The sequence below is a fragment of the Salvelinus alpinus genome, chromosome 23 (assembly GCF_045679555.1).
Source record: "Salvelinus alpinus chromosome 23, SLU_Salpinus.1, whole genome shotgun sequence".
Classification (NCBI taxonomy): domain Eukaryota; kingdom Metazoa; phylum Chordata; class Actinopteri; order Salmoniformes; family Salmonidae; genus Salvelinus; species Salvelinus alpinus.
Window position 1 is genome coordinate 1,476,632 of NC_092108.1, and position 16,099 is coordinate 1,492,730.

At 44.7% G+C, this 16,099-nt stretch overlaps 1 protein-coding gene across 1 annotated transcript in view; it reads left to right on the forward strand.

The window, feature by feature from the left end:
* Positions 1-15,512, forward strand: part of LOC139550045 (glucagon family neuropeptides-like) — a 17,257-nt gene extending 1,745 nt beyond the window's left edge. Inside the window, exons 3-4 of the mRNA XM_071360626.1 lie at positions 9,220-9,324; positions 13,136-15,512. Coding sequence (XP_071216727.1) covers positions 9,220-9,324; positions 13,136-13,319 — 289 coding nt within the window. The 3' untranslated portion in view covers positions 13,320-15,512. The remainder of the gene's footprint in view (positions 1-9,219; positions 9,325-13,135) is intronic.
* Positions 15,513-16,099: the final 587 nt, after the last annotated feature.

Consider the following 16,099-nt stretch of genomic DNA (forward strand, 5'->3'; position numbering starts at 1 on the left):
TGTGGGGAGAGCGGAGAGCCGTGGGGAGAGGGGAGAGCCGTGGGGAGAGCCGAGGGGAGAGCTGTGGGGAGAGGGGAGAGCCGTGGGGAGAGCCGTGGGGAGAGGGGAGAGCCGTGGGGAGAGGGGAGAGCTGTGGGGAGAGGGGAGAGCCGTGGGGAGAGCCGAGGGGAGAGCTGTGGGGAGAGGGGAGAGCCGTGGGGAGAGCCGTGGGGAGAGCCGAGGGGAGAGCCGAGGGGAGAGCTGTGGGGAGAGCCGAGGTGAGAGCCTTGGGGAGAGCCGAGGGGAGAGCTGTGGGGAGAGGGGAGAGCCGTGGGGAGAGCCGAGGGGAGAGCCTTGGGGAGAGCCGAGGGGAGAGCTGTGGGGAGAGCTGTGGGGAGAGGGGAGAGCCGTGGGGAGAGCCGTGAGGAGAGGGGAGAGCCGTGGGGAGAGCCGTGGGGAGAGGGGAGAGCCGTGGGGAGAGCTGTGGGGAGAGGGGAGAGCCGTGGGGAGAGCCGAGGGGAGAGCCGTGGGGAGAGGGGAGAGCCATGGGGAGAGCCGTGGGGAGAGGGGAGAGCCGTGGGGAGAGGGGAGAGCTGTGGGGAGAGGGGAGAGCCGTGGGGAGAGCCGAGGGGAGAGCTGTGGGGAGAGCCGTGGGGAGAGGGGAGAGCCGTGGGGAGAGCCGAGGGGAGAGCCTTGGGGAGAGCCGAGGGGAGAGCCTTGGGGAGAGCTGTGGGGAGAGCTGTGGGGAGAGCTGTGGGGAGAGGGGAGAGCCGAGGGGAGAGCCTTGGGGAGAGCCGAGGGGAGAGCTGTGGGGAGAGCTGTGGGGAGAGGGGAGAGCTGTGGGGAGAGCCGAGGGGAGAGCCTTGGGGAGAGCCGAGGGGAGAGCCTTGGGGAGAGCCGAGGGGAGAGCTGTGGGGAGAGCTGTGGGGAGAGGGGAGAGCTGTGGGGAGAGCCGAGGGGAGAGCCTTGGGGAGAGCCGAGGGGAGAGCCTTGGGGAGAGCTGTGGGGAGAGCTGTGGGGAGAGCTGTGGGGAGAGGGGAGAGCTGTGGGGAGAGCCGAGGGGAGAGCCTTGGGGAGAGCCGAGGGGAGAGCCGTGGGGAGAGCCGAGGGGAGAGCCTTGGGGAGAGCCGAGGGGAGAGCCTTGGGGAGAGCCGAGGGGAGAGCCGTGGGGAGAGCCGTGGGGAGAGCCGAGGGGAGAGCCGTGGGGAGAGCCGTGGGGAGAGCCTTGGGGAGAGCCGAGGGGAGAGCCGAGGGGAGAGCTGTGGGGAGAGCTGTGGGGAGAGCCGTGGGGAGAGGGGAGAGCCGTGGGGAGAGCCGAGGGGAGAGCTGTGGGGAGAGGGGAGGGGAGACAATGGACGGGCTAGTAGGGTACTAGGGGGTAACTAGCCCCCCTTAAGAACAATGTCTAATTGCTGACACAAAAAAGCAACGTTTGGAAAACAAATTTGTATGTGATGAAGGTCATGCTTTGGTGAATAAACTATAAAGGGAAATAAATGCAATGTTGCTTTTAGGAAAGGGGCGGGTTTTTAAAGTTCAGGGGTAAAGTCCCTCTTTTTAACTCACATTCATTTTCTTTGTCTTTATTTATTGTTCCTTTTCCATACAATCCATTATGTACAATTGCACTAAATATAATTTGAACAATGCAAGATTTTAAATCCCAGCGGCCTTTAAAATTAAATTCAGGAGCTAAGGGTTTTCAATGGTTGTTTTTAATTCATAAAAAAAAAATCATTGGAATATAATATTGGAATGGAAATATAAATAAACATTAAATAACATTGGAATATAACGTTTAATAACAATAACTTAACTAATTAACTTAGTGTAACAATGATGTGGCAAATCTCTTATGCTCTGCTATTGCACAATTCTAATATGTACCTGTAGGTCACAAATAAAGTCAAATTGGAGCACAAGTCATGAGCCAAACTCCTGCACTGATTACACCTAATCCAGTCCCCATCTGTGACTGAAAGGGGGAGAGATGCTTAAAAACATAGATAGCTATCTAGCTATATGACATAACATGCTGTGTAAAATAGCTAAAAGGCTATAAAGGTGCATTAACTGTAAAGCTATCAGTCACTAGTGGAAACATGTACAACTGAAATTGAGTTACGTTATGTTTTTTAATGTATTTTCCCTCAAATTATCTGGTAGTAAGGTTGCTAGCTAGCACTCCGAGCAGCTTATGCTAACTAGCTAGCTGGCTAGCATTTACTGCTAGTGAAGTTGCTAGCTAGAAAGTTATCATAAACTAGAGCTAACTGAGATATCATTGTCTAAATGACAGGTAGAAACACATTCATAACCATAAAGGGGGGGCGAGTTGCCCCCAACACACTCATCCATCATATTACTACTTTACTCGAAAATCATCTAAATGTTTCTCTATAAACAAGTGGATTATTTATCTTAAGGCTTTCCTACTTATATATATATATACACTTTTTAATGATACAGATCTAAGTTAATTAGAATATGTGACTGACCGGCTCAAATTGGTCTGATGTAGCAAAATTCAAAATGTTTTTTGAAAACATTTTTACATAAAAGTAGAGACTCAGAGCTACAAAATGGTATATCATAAACTATTTTTGAGGCGCAATGAGAAAGTAATTCTGCTTTGAAAGTTTATAAACTTGTAAACTCACTTATGAGAAAAGGGCCTTTGAATGTTTTGGTACCTACTGGAGAGCTCTCCTTTGGCTACACCCATTCAGCATTGTGCACACTTAAGCCAGCTCCACCCATCTCTTTAAGGATTCACATTTGAGGTCATGTGCTAAACAGTGAGTAGTGTAGTAAAGATTAAGACCAAAAGTGGTAGTAGCCTACAATAAGGATACATTCCAGGTAAACAGAAAATATTTGATGATACTAACCCAGACACACTTGTCTAAATTGATGCGTCATGTGAAAGAAATGCTATATTCCCCAGCCACATCCAGTGGTGGAAAAGTACTAAATTGTCATATAAGCGTAAATCAAATATATCCTTATATTTAGGGATAGGCATCCTGCTAGCGGGACACAAGCCTACAACATCCGGTGAAATCGGAGGGCACGCAATTCAAATAAATAATAATAATATTAACCATTCTGAAAAATACAAGTATCTTACATCATTTAAAAGCTTAAAATCGTGTTAATCTAACTGCGTTGTCCGATTTCGAATAGACTTTACGGCGAAAGCATACCATGCGATTCTCTGAGGACGGCACCCCACGTCAACATATCTTTCAATCAGCACAGGCTTCATAAAATCACAAATAGCGATTAAATAAATCACATACTTTTGAAGATCTTCCTCTGTTTGCAATCCCAAGGGTCCCAGCTACAACATGAATGGTCGTTTTGTTAGTTAAAATCCTTCTTTATATCCCAAACGTCAGTTTTGTTGGCACCATCGATTTCAGTAATCCACTTGTTGTAACGCTCGAAGAGGATGGGTGTGGAGTCAGGCGCAGAGAGCAGAAGTATCTGGGGAAAAACGCTTTAATGTCCAAAACAGGAACACGTACAATGGGTGACGCCGAACACAGGCGTAACATACCAAACCCAAGTGCAACTGGTCAATCCGGACAGCGAAAACCCAACAATAAACAGAGTACACCTCTAACATAAACAGTAACAAGCCCGCACAAACACAAGCGGGCTAACCGAACTTAAATAACCGTATGGCCCAAGCAAGTCTCTTCTTCTTATTGGTGTCCTTTAGTAGTGGTTTCTTTGCAGCAATTCGACCATGAAGGCCTGATTCACGCAGTCTCCTCTGAACAGTTGATATTGAGATGTCTGTTACTTGAACTCTGTGAAGCATTTATTTGGCCTGAAATTTCTGAGGTTGGTAACTCTAATGAACTTATCCTCTGCAGCAGAGGTCTTTCCTGTGGCAGTCCTCATGAGAGCCAGTTTCATCATAGCGCTTGATGGATTTTGCGACTGCACTTGAAGAAACCTTTAAAGTTCTTGAAATTTTCCAGATTGACTGACCTTCATGTCTTAAAGTAATGATGGACTGTCGTTTCTCTTTGCTTATTTGAGCTGTTCTTGCCATAATATTGACTTGGTATTTTATCAAATAGTGCTATCTTCTGTATACCAATCCTACCTTGTCACTGTTTTGCTCAAACACATTATAAGAAAGAAAGAAATTCCCCAAATTAACAAGGTGCACCTGTTAATTGAAATGTATTCCAGGTGACTACCTCATGAAGATGGTTGAGAGAATGTCAAGAGAGTGCAATTTGAACCCCCCCCAGGTGTCGCCCATCTTACCCATTATCCCCTGTGTATTTATACACATGTTCTCTGTTTGTTTGTTGCCAGTTCGTCTTGTTAAGCTTGTTTTTCCGTGGTCCTGATTTCCTAGTCTCTGTTTTCTAGCCTTCCCGATTCCGACCTGTTCTGCCTGCCCTGACCTCAAGCCTGCCTGCCCCCTGTACCTTTCAGACTCTGACCTGGTTAATGAATTCTGCCTGTCCTCGAACTGTCTATTGCCTGCCCCTTGCTTTTTAATACAAATCTGAGACTATAACCATCTGCCTCCTGCGTCTGCATCTGGGTCTCACCCTATGTTGTTATACTTAGTTTGAAGATGTAATCCGGAGACAGGTGTTTTCTCCAACTCCTTAGCTATCAGACTCTAATGAACTGATTTCAAAACACTCCAGAAAGTGGAGAGCAACATTTATGCAGCTCCACTACATGAGACATTTTTTTTAAAGCCGCGTTCTACAAGATTACCAACACAGACTGACCAGCTCAAATAGACAGAAGCTTTCTACATGGCAGACCAATCCGAACTCATCTGTACGCATGTCCAGCCCACTCATTATCTCAGTCAATCTTGGCTAGTGGGAAGGGTACTGTTTTCTGTGGCTAAACCAACAAAGCTCGTAATTTAACACTTTTATTTGTATTTACAGATGGATTTCAAGTTTGTTGTTAAGGCACATAAAAGTTCACATGTTCGAGAAGGCATTTCTGCCCCAAAAAAGCATTTTGATATAAAAAAAAGATTTATGTTCAAACGGCTCTCCTGTGAAGGCGTGACATACGCCTACTTTCCTGAATTGGGTCACATTTTGCCTCCTTTGTTGTCAAGAGTTTATTATGTTTTGTGTTTGTTATTTTCGTATTTAAATATGTTCATATGATACATAAAACAAATAGAGAAATAGAAATATAATAGATGTATAGATTACCATTTCCTAATTTGGAGGACTTGAATGTGTTGTCTGCCTGTTTCCGGTGGAAGCTGAAGCAAATTGTGTTCTAGGGGTTCTGATTCTAATATGTCTAGGGTTGTGTTGTTTTGGGGTTCTGATTCAAATGTGTCTAGGGTTGTGTTGTTGTTTTGGGGTTCTGATTCAAATGTGTCTAGGGTTGTGTTGTTGTTTTGGGGTTCTGATTCAAATGTGTCTAGGGTTGTGTTGTTGTTTTGGGGTTCTGATTCAAATGTGTCTAGGGTTGTGTTGTTGTTTTGGGGTTCCGATTCTAATGTGTCTAGGGTTGTGTTGGGGTTCTGATTCTCTATTGTGTCTAGGGTTGTGTTGTGTTGGGTTTCTGATTCTCTATTGTGTCTAGGGTTGTGTTGTTGTTTTGGGGTTCCGATTCTAATGTGTCTAGGGTTGTGTTGTGTAAGAGTTCTGATTTGAATGTGTCTACGATTGTGTTATGTCTGGGTTCTGATTCTAATATGTCAAGTGTTCTGTTGGCTCTGATTCTGATGTGTCTAGGGTTGTGTTGTGGTTCTGATGTGTCTAGGGTTGTGTTGTTGTGTTGTGGTTCTGATTCTGATGTGTCTAGGGTTGTGTTCTGTAGGGGTTCTGATTCTAATGTGTCTAGGGTTGTGTTGGGGTTCTGACTATTGTGTATATTGTTATGTTCTGTTTGGGTTCTGATTCTAATGTTTCTAGGGTTGTGTTGTGTTGGGGTTCTGATTCTGATGTATCTCGGGTTGTGTTGGTGTGTCGGGGTTCTGATTCTAATGTGTGTAGGGTTGTGTTGTGTTGGGGTTCTGATTATAATGTGTCTAGTGTTCTGTAGGCTCTGATTCTGATGTGTTTCGGGTTGTGTTGGTGTGTCAGGGTTCTGATTCTAATGTTTCTAGGGTTGTGTTGTGTTGGGGTTCTGATTCTGATGTGTCTCGGGTTGTGTTGTGTAGGGGTTCTGATTCTAATGTGTCTCGGGTTGTGTTGGTGTGTCGGGGTTCTGATTCTAATGTTTCTAGGGTTGTGTTGAGTTGGGGTTCTGATTCTGATGTGTCTCGGGTTGTGTTGGTGTGTCGGGGTTCTGATTCTAATGTTTCTAGGGTTGTGTTGTGTTGGGGTTCTGATTCTGATGTGTCTCGGGTTGTGTTGGTGTGTTGTGGTTCTGATTCTAATGTGTCTAGGGTTGTGTTGTCTTGGGGTTCTGATTCTGATGTGTCTCGGGTTGTGTTGGTGTGTTGTGGTTCTGATTCTAATATGTCTAGGGTTGTGTTGTGGTTCTGATTCTGATGTGTCTAGGGTTGTGTTGTGTGGGGTTTCTGATTTGAATGTGTCTAGGGTTGTGTTGTGTAGGGGTTCTGATTTGAATGTGTCTAGGGTTGTGTTATGTCTGGGTTCTGATTCTAATATGTCAAGTGTTCTGTTGGCTCTGATTCTTATGTGTCTAGGGTTGTGTTGTGGTTCTGATGTGTCTAGGGTTGTGTTGTGTTGGGGCTCTGATTCTAATGTGTCTAGGGTTGTGTTGTGTAGGGGTTCTGATTCTGATGTGTGTAGGGTTGTGTTGTGTAGGGGTTCTGATTCTAATGTGTCTAGGGTTGTGTTGTGTTGGGGTTCTGACTATTGTGTCTATTGTTATGTTCTGTTTGGGTTCTGATTCTAATGTGTCTAGTGTTGTGTTCTGTAGGGGTTCTGATTCTAATGTGTCTAGGGTTGTGTTGGGGTTCTGATTCTAATATGTCTAGGGTTTGGTGTGGCTGAATCATAATTAGTTAGGTAACATAGATAGATAAGATGTTATTGTCATCATATGCTTGTGAGATACTGGTCATTAGAATGGTTCCCTTTGGACTATAGGGTTGGCAGTGCATTTCCCCTTCTGAGCTAGGGATTAGTCACTTGGGGCCTACAGAGGGGAGAGGTCAGGCTTGTCTTCATAAGTCAATGTATCTGTTAAACCATCTGGTGCTATGTAGAATATCAGAAGGGGAGGATGACAGAATGGAACATTGTCTTCTTATGGGAACGTGTCTGTAACTATTCCTAAACCATGTGGTGCTATGTAGAATATCAGAAGGGGAGGAGGACAGAATGGAACATTGTCTTCTTATGGGAATGTGTCTGTAACTATTCCTAAACCATGTGACGGGGTGGCGTTATTAATGGGGAACCAGTTAGTTATCTCATACAATGTCTGTACGCCAGTCACTCCCTACTTTTCTCATTGGGGGAAAGAATATGGCAGTGTCTGGAGCCATTGTATGTCGCCTCTGAGGTTGCCCTTATCTTGACCTAGTATATGACCTAAGAGGCTCACTGTCTTTTCTGAGCTTATCCAGGAGGGGGTGTATTTTTGATGGGAGTATCTAAAATTGACAATTGATATATGCCATTGGATGAGGTAATGTTTTCGTACTAAGTGGTGACAAGAACAAGATTAAAATCTCATTTTAGGAGACCAAACTGAACAATAATTTCTAGCTAATGCTTTCTAGCTATGGGATACTCCTCTTTCAAGTAAAAGGTGGTGTGTCGGGGTTCTGATTCTGATGTGTCTAGGGTTGTGTTGGCCTAAAACCCCAAACAGCAAGCAATGCAGGTGTAGAAGCACGGTGGCTAGGAAAAACTCCCTAGAAAGGCCAAAACCTAGGAAGAAACCTAGAGAGGAACCAGGCTATGAGGGGTGGCCAGTCCTCTTCTGGCTGTACTGGGTGGAGATTATAACAGAACTATGCCAAGATGTTCAAAATGTTCATAAGTGACAAGCATGGTCAAATAATAATCATTAATAATTTTCAGTTGGCTTTTCATAGCCGATCATCAAGAGTTGAAAATAGCAGGTCCGGGACAGGTGGCGGTTCCATAACCGCAGGCAGAACAGCTGAAACTGGAATAGCAGCAAGGCCAGGTGGACTGGGGACAGCAAGGAGCCATCACGCCCGGTAGTCCTGACGTATGGTCCTAGGGCTCCGGTCCTCCGAGAGAGAGAAAGAAAGAGAGAAGGAGAGAATTAGAGAGAGCCAAGATTTTCAAAATGTTCATAAATGACAAGCATGGTCAAATAATAATCAGGAATAAAAGTCAGTTGGCTTTTCATAGCTGATCATTAAGAGTTGAACAGGTAGGGGTTCCATAACAGCAGGCAGAACAGTTGAAACTGGAACAGCAGCAAGGCCAGGTGGACTGGGGACAGCAAGGAGTCATCATGCCCGGTTTGCCGTGACGTATGGTCCTAGGGCTCAGGTTCTCCGAGAGAGAGAAAGAAAGAGAGAACGAGAGAATTAGAGAGAGCATACTTAAATTCACACAGGACACTGGATAAGATAGGAGAAGTACTCCAGGTATAACCAACTGACCCTAGCCCCCCGACACATAAACTACTGCAGCATAAATACTGGAGGCTGAGACAGGAGGGGTCAGGAGACACTGTGGCCCCATCCGATGATACCCCCGGACAGGGCCAAACAGGAAGGATATAACCCCACCCACTCTGCCAAAGCACAGCCCCCACACCACTAGAGGGATATCTTCAACCACCAACTTACAATCCTGAGACAAGGCCGAGTATAGCCCACAAAGATCTCCACCACAGCACAAACCAAGGGGGGGCGCCAACCCAGACAGGAAGATCACGTCAGTAACTCAACCCACTCAAGTGACGCACCCCTCCTAGGGACGGCATGAAAGAGCACCAGTAAGCCAGTGACTCAGCCCCTGTAATAGGGTTAGGGGCAGAGAATCCCAGTGGAGAGAGGGGAACCGGCCAGGCAGAGACAGCAAGGGCGGTTCGTTGCTCCAGAGCCTTTCCGGGGTTCTGATTCTGATGTGTCTAGGGTTGTGTTAGTGTGTTGGTGTTCTGATTCTGATGTGTCTAGGGTTGTGTTGGTGTGTTGGGGTTCTGATTCTGATGTGTCTAGGGTTGTGTTGGTGTGTCGGGGTTCTGATTCTGATGTGTCTAGGGTTGTGTTGGTGTGTAGGGGTTCTGATTCTAATATGTCTCTGTGTTGTTGTGTTGTCTCAGAACAGAGAGACGTGCGGAGGAGGTGGTAGCTAGAACATTGAGGGAGATTCTGGGCCAGCTGACAGCGAGGCAGTATCTCACTGCAGTGATGATGATACCTGTAGGGTAAGAGACCTGTTATTCACTGCTCTGATGATGATACTGTATGAACCTGTTATTCACTGCTCTGATTATAATACTGTATGAACCTGTTATTCACTGCTCTGATTATAATACTGTATGAACCTGTTATTCACTGCTCTGATGATGATACTGTATGGACCTGTTGTTCACTGCTCTGATTATAATACTGTATGAACCTGTTATTCACTGCTCTGATTATGATACCTGTATGAACCTGTTATTCACTGCTCTGATTATGATACCTGTATGAACCTGTTATTCACTGCTCTGATGATGATACCTGTAGAAACCTGTTATTCACTGCTCTGATTATAATACCTGTATTAACCTGTCATTCACTGCTCTGATGATGATACCTGTAGAAACCTGTTATTCACTGCTCTGATGATGATACCTGTATAGCATACAGTAGTATGACCTGTGTGGTATGATGTATATGCTGTTGTTCTGTGTTGCAGTAAGGATAGGAGTATTGAGTTGGATCTATGTAGGGTAGAGCATATAGCCTTGTCCAGAAAGAACAGACACTAGGGCATGAGTCTATCTTTTGTTTAAGTAATATGAGACGGCTTCATGTTCAAGTTCACCCCGTGGACAGGTGCTAGTCTATCACATGGTGTCACGATCATTATAAAGAATGGACCAAGGCGCAGCGTGCGTAGAGTTCCACATGTTTATTTAAATGAAACTCCCAGAAAACAATAAAGCACGAAACGTGAAGCTAATGTAGTGCTCACAGGCAACTATACATAGACAAGATCCCACAAAGCACAATAGAGAAATGGCTGCCTAAATATGATCCCCAATCAGAGACAACGATAGTCAGCTGCCTCTGATTGGGAACCATACCAGGCCAACATAGATATATAAATAACCTAGATAACCCACCCTAGTCACCTCGTCGCCGGAAGCTCCGGACCGTGGATCGTCGCCGGAAGCTCCGGACCGTGGATCGTCGCCGGAAGCTCCGGACCGTGGATCGTCGCCGGAAGCTCCGGACCGTGGATCGTCGCCGGAAGCTCCGGACCGTGGATCGTCGCCGGAAGCTCCGGACCGTGGATCGTTGCCGGAAGCTCCGGACCGTGGATCGTTGCTGGAGGCTTTGGGCCGTGGATCATCACTGGAGGTCTGGAGCATAGAGCTGGCACAACGCATCCTGGACAAATTACCACCTTCGCACTGCAAGTGCGGAGAGCTGGCACAGGACGCACTGGGCTGTGAAGGCGCACTGGGGACACAGTGCGTAGAGCCAGCGCAGGATGTACTGGACCCTGGAGGCGTACTGGAGACCAGAAGCGCTGTGCAGGCACAACCCGTCCTGGACAGATACCCACTTTAGCACGACAAGTGCGAGGAGCTGGCACAGAACGCACCGGGCTGTGGAGGCGCACTGGGGACACGGTGCGTAGAACCGGAAAACATGGCACCTGAACGGTGACCAACTCCACACGGTGAGTACAGGGAGTTGGTTCTGGTTCCCACCTTGGCTCCGCCAACCACCCCGGTGTCGTTGTTGTTGCTCCTTCGCTGCCTCCGCCTGTCCATGGCAGGCTTCTGTCTCCTGCCATAATCTCGTCCCACGTCCAGGATGTCCTCCAGTCCTGGCTTTCCTCCCAGGCCCAGGATCCCTGCTCCTCCTGGGCACGCTGCTTGGTCCGTGGGTGGTGGGATCTCTATGGTCAGGGCGTGACACTTGGCTTCCCCCCCAATCCATTTCTTTAATGCTGAGTGTCAAGCTGGTGTGATAGACTAACTTGGGTTAATGCTGAGTGCCAAGCAGTGAGGCATTTGGTACCATTTGGTACCATCAACCAGGGATCAAACCCCCAACCTTCAGATAGCAGACACTCTAATAGTAGGATCTATGTAGTAGGATCTACAGTAAGTCATAGGATCTAATGTAGTAGGATCTACTGTATGTAGTAGGATCTACAGTAAGTAGTAGGATCTAATGTAGTAGGATCTACTGTATGCAGTATGATCTATGTAGTAGGATCTACAGTATGTAGTAGGATCTACTGTATGTAGTAGGATCTACTGTATGTAGTAGGATCTATGTAGTAGGATCTACAGTATGTAGTAGGATCTACTGTAGTAGGATCTACTGTATGTAGTAAGATCTAATGTAGTAGGATATACTGTATGTAGTAGAATCAACAGTTTGTAGTAGGATCTATGTAGTAGGATCTACTGTATGTAGTAGGATCTACTGTATTACATTTACATTTTAGTCATTTAGCAGACGCTCTTATCCAGAGCAACTTACAGTAGAGTGCATACATTTTATTACATTTTTTTTTTTTTACATACTGAGACAAGGATATCCCTACCGGCCAAGAGCAGACGCTCTTATCCAGAGCGACTTACAGTAGAGTGCATACATTTGTATTACATTTTTACATACTGAGACAAGGATATCCCTACCGGCCAAACCCTCCCTACCGGCCAAACCCTCCCTAACCCGGACGACGCTATGCCAATTGTGCGTCACCCCACGGATCTCCCGGTTGCGGCCGGCTGCGACAGAGCCTGGGCGCGAACCCAGAGACTCTGGTGGCGCAGCTAGCACTGCGATGCAGTGCCCTAGACCACTGCGCCACCCTGTATGTAGTAGGATCTGTGTAGTAGGATCTACTGTATGCAGTAGGATCTACTGTATGCAGTAGGATCTAATGTAGTAGGATCTACTGTATGTAGTAGGATCTGTGTAGTAGGATCTACTGTATGCAGTAGGATCTACTGTATGCAGTAGGATCTAATGTAGTAGGATCTACTGTATGTAGTAGGATCTGTGTAGTAGGATCTACTGTATGCAGTAGGATCTACTGTATGCAGTAGGATCTAATGTAGTAGGATCTACTGTATGTAGTACGATCTACTGTATGTAGTAGGATATATGTAGTAGGATATACAGTATGTAGTACGGTCTACTGTATGTAGTAGGATCTACAGTATGTAGTAGGATCCACTGTGTGTAGTAGATCTACAGTATGTAGTAGGATCTACTGTATGTAGTAGGATATATGTAGTAGGATATACAGTGTGTAGTACGGTCTACTGTGTGTAGTAGGATCTACTGTATGTAGTACGATCTACTGTATGTAGCAGTAGCTATGTAGTAGGATCTACTGTATGTAGTACGATCTATGTAGTAGGATCTACAGTATGTATTAGAATCTACAGTATGTATTAGAATCTACAGTATGTAGTAGAATCTACTGTTTGTAGTAGGATCTACTGTATGTGCTAGGATCTATGTAGTAGGATATACAGTGTAGTAGGATCTACAGTATGTATTAGAATCTACAGTATGTATTAGAATCTACTGTATGTAGTAGAATCTACTGTTTGTAGTAGGATCTACTGTATGTGCTAGGATCTATGTAGTAGGATATATTGTATGTAGTAGAATCTACTGTATGTAGTAGGATCTATGTAGTAGGATCTATGTAGTAGGATCTACTGTATGTAGTAGGATCTACAGTATGTAGTAGAATCTACTGTATGTAGTAGGATCTACTGTATGTAGTAGGATCTATGTAGTAGGATATATTGTATGTAGTAGAATCTACTGTATGTAGTAGGATCTATGTAGTAGGATCTATGTAGTAGGATCTATGTAGTAGGATCTACTGTATGCAGTAGGATCTACTGTATGTAGTAAGATCTATTTAGTAGGATCTATATACTAATATGACATATAGTATGACGTAGTAATATGATGTTTATGTTAAGTGAGGAGAGCGTTATGTAGTATCATGCTGTACTAATATGTTGTCCCATGTCAATGCAGTGAGGAGAGTAGTATGGAGGATGAATCGGAGCCGTTATCAAAGCGTCACTCAGACGGCATCTTCACAGACGGCTACAGTCGCTACAGGAAACAGATGGCTATGAAGAAGTACCTGGAGGCAGTGTTGGGGAGAAGGTACAGACAGCGATTTAGGAACAAAGTATGGAGGCTCACATATTTGTAGCGACTCTAGCCCTCCCTTACCCTAACTCTGGCCCTAACCCTAACTCTGACCCTAACTCTGACCCTGACCCTAACCCGAACCCTAACTCTGACCCTAACCCTAACTCTGACCCTGACCCTAACTCTGACCCTGACCCTAACTCTGACCCTAACCCTAACTCTGACCCTAACCCTAACTCTGACCCTAACCCTAACTCTGACCCTAACCCTAACTCTGACCCTAACTCTGACCCTGACCCTAACTCTGACCCTGACCCTAACTCTCTGTTGTATATACTCATCCTTCAAACTACATCCTTATGAATGCTATACTGTATCTGACCAAAAAGTGGTTTGTGCCTGTGTTCCTTAAACATATATTTACAGTTGAAGTCGGAAGTTTACATACAATTTAGCCAAATACATTTAAACTCAGTTTTTCACAATTCCTGACATATAATCCAAGTAAAAATGTCCTGTCTTAGGTCAGTTAGGATCACCACTTAATTTTAAGAATGAAGCTGAAATTTATTTCAGCTATTATTTCTTTCATCACATTCCCAGTGGGTCAGAAGTTTACATACACTCAATTAGTACTTGGTAGCATTGCCTTTAAATTGTTTAACTTGGGTCAAACGTTTCGAGTAGCCTTCCAGAAGCTTCCCACAATAAGTTGGGTGAATTTTGGCCCATTCCTCCTGACAGAGCTGGTGTAACTGAGTCAGGTTTGTAGGCCTCCTTGCTCGCACATGCTTTTTCAGTTCTGCCCACACATTTTCTATAGGATTGAGGTCAGGGCTTTGTGATGGCCACTCCAATACCTTGACTTTGTTGTCCTTAAGCCATTTTGCCACAACTTTGGAAGTATGCTTTTGGTCATTGTCCATTTGGAAGACCCATTTGTGACTGAGTTTTAACTTCCTGACTGATGCCTTGAGATGTTGCTTCAATATATCCACATAATTTTCCTGCAAAATGATCTATTTTGTGAAGGGCACCAGTCCCTCCTGCAGCAAAGCGCCCCCATAACATGAAACTGCCACCCTCGTGCTTCACGGTTTGGATGGTGTTCTTCGGCTTGCAAGCCTCCCCCCTTTTCCACCAAAATTAACTATAATGGTCATTATGGCCATACAGTATTTTTGTTTCAACAGCCCAGAGGACATTACTCCAAAAAGTATGATTTTTGTCCCCGTGTTGCAAACCGTAGTCTGACTTTTTTTGTGGCGGTTTTGGAGCAGTGGCTTCTTCCTTGCCGAGCGACTTTTCAGGTTTTGTCGATATAGGACTCCTTTTTACTGTGGATATAGATACTTTTGTACCTGTTTCCTCCAGCATCTTCACAATGTCCTTTGCTGTTGATCTGGGATTGATTTGCACTTTTCGCACCAAAGTACGTTCATCTCTAGGAGACAGAACGCGTCTCCTTCATGAGCGGTATGATGGCTGCGTGGTCCCATGGTGTTTATACTTGCGTACTATTGTTTGTACAGATGAACGTGGTACCTTCAGGCGTTTGGAAATTGCTCCCAAGGATGAACCAGACTTGTTGGAGGTCTACAATTTTTTTCTGAGGTCTTGGCTGATTTATTTAAATTTTCCCATGATGTCAAGCAAAGAGGCACTGAGTTTGAAGGTAGGCCTTGAAATACATCCACAGGTGCACCTCCAATTGACTCAAATGATGTCAATTAGCCGATCAAAAGCTTCCAAAGCCATGACATCGTTTTCTGTAATTTCCCAAGCTGTTTAAAAGCACAGTAAACTTAGTGTATGTAAACTTCTGACCCACTGGAATTGTGATGCAGTGAATGTTAAGTGAAATAATCTGTCTGTAAACAATTGTTGGAAAAATTACTTGTGTCATGCACAAAGTAGATGTCTTAACAGACTTGCCAAAACTATAGTTTGTTAACCAGAAACTTGTGGAGTGGTTGAAAAACGAGTTTTAATGACTCCAACACAAGTGGATGTAAACTTCTGACTTCAACTGTATGTATGAAGTAAAGCCATTAAAATAATTGTTTTATAATAATATAATTTTTTCTTTTTGTACTAAAGCACGTGATACAACACAGTTATAGCCTATGCATACTTGTTTAAGCAATATTGGATGTTCAACAAAACAGATAAAAAATTAAATTGTGCACCTTCAATTTTATGCTCTTGAAATATTTAAGTAGTAATATACATATGCAGAAAATAAACAAATTTGAAAAAGACAATCAAAGCATTGAATGTTATACTTATTTTGCAACCAATGTACTGTTTTAATGTTTCCAAGCAGGCCCAAAGAGCAAAACTTATATTTACAAGCAGGTTTCGGTTAGCATAGTATTTGACCAATTCTCTGCCCTCTCCTAAGGACCCTTAACCCTATCATTCCTATAGGGTCTTATGTAGGGCGTTCCCTTGATAAAATGCAGCATGTACACTCATCAGACTAGTCTTTGTTTGAATTATTTTGGAAAGATATACAGTTAGGGGTACTGCATTGACCCCCTCTGTATCCTAACCAGGTCTGGCTTGTGTTTGTTCTGCTAGTATGGTAACTGATATGATCCATGTATAGAAACCACAAAGCTTACCTAATTTGAATCTGTATGGTTAGAGAGCATAATAGAGCGAAAGATGTGATAGAATGATAGAGGCCACACATTGTTATGGAATCAGTGGTGTATGGAGACTGAGCAGAGTGAGGTCTGGGTGAGGGCAGAGAGGTCTCAGTGAGGGCAGAGGGGGGAAGGAGGAAACCTAGTCAGTTGCACAACTGAATGCATTCAACCAACATGCGTCTTCTAC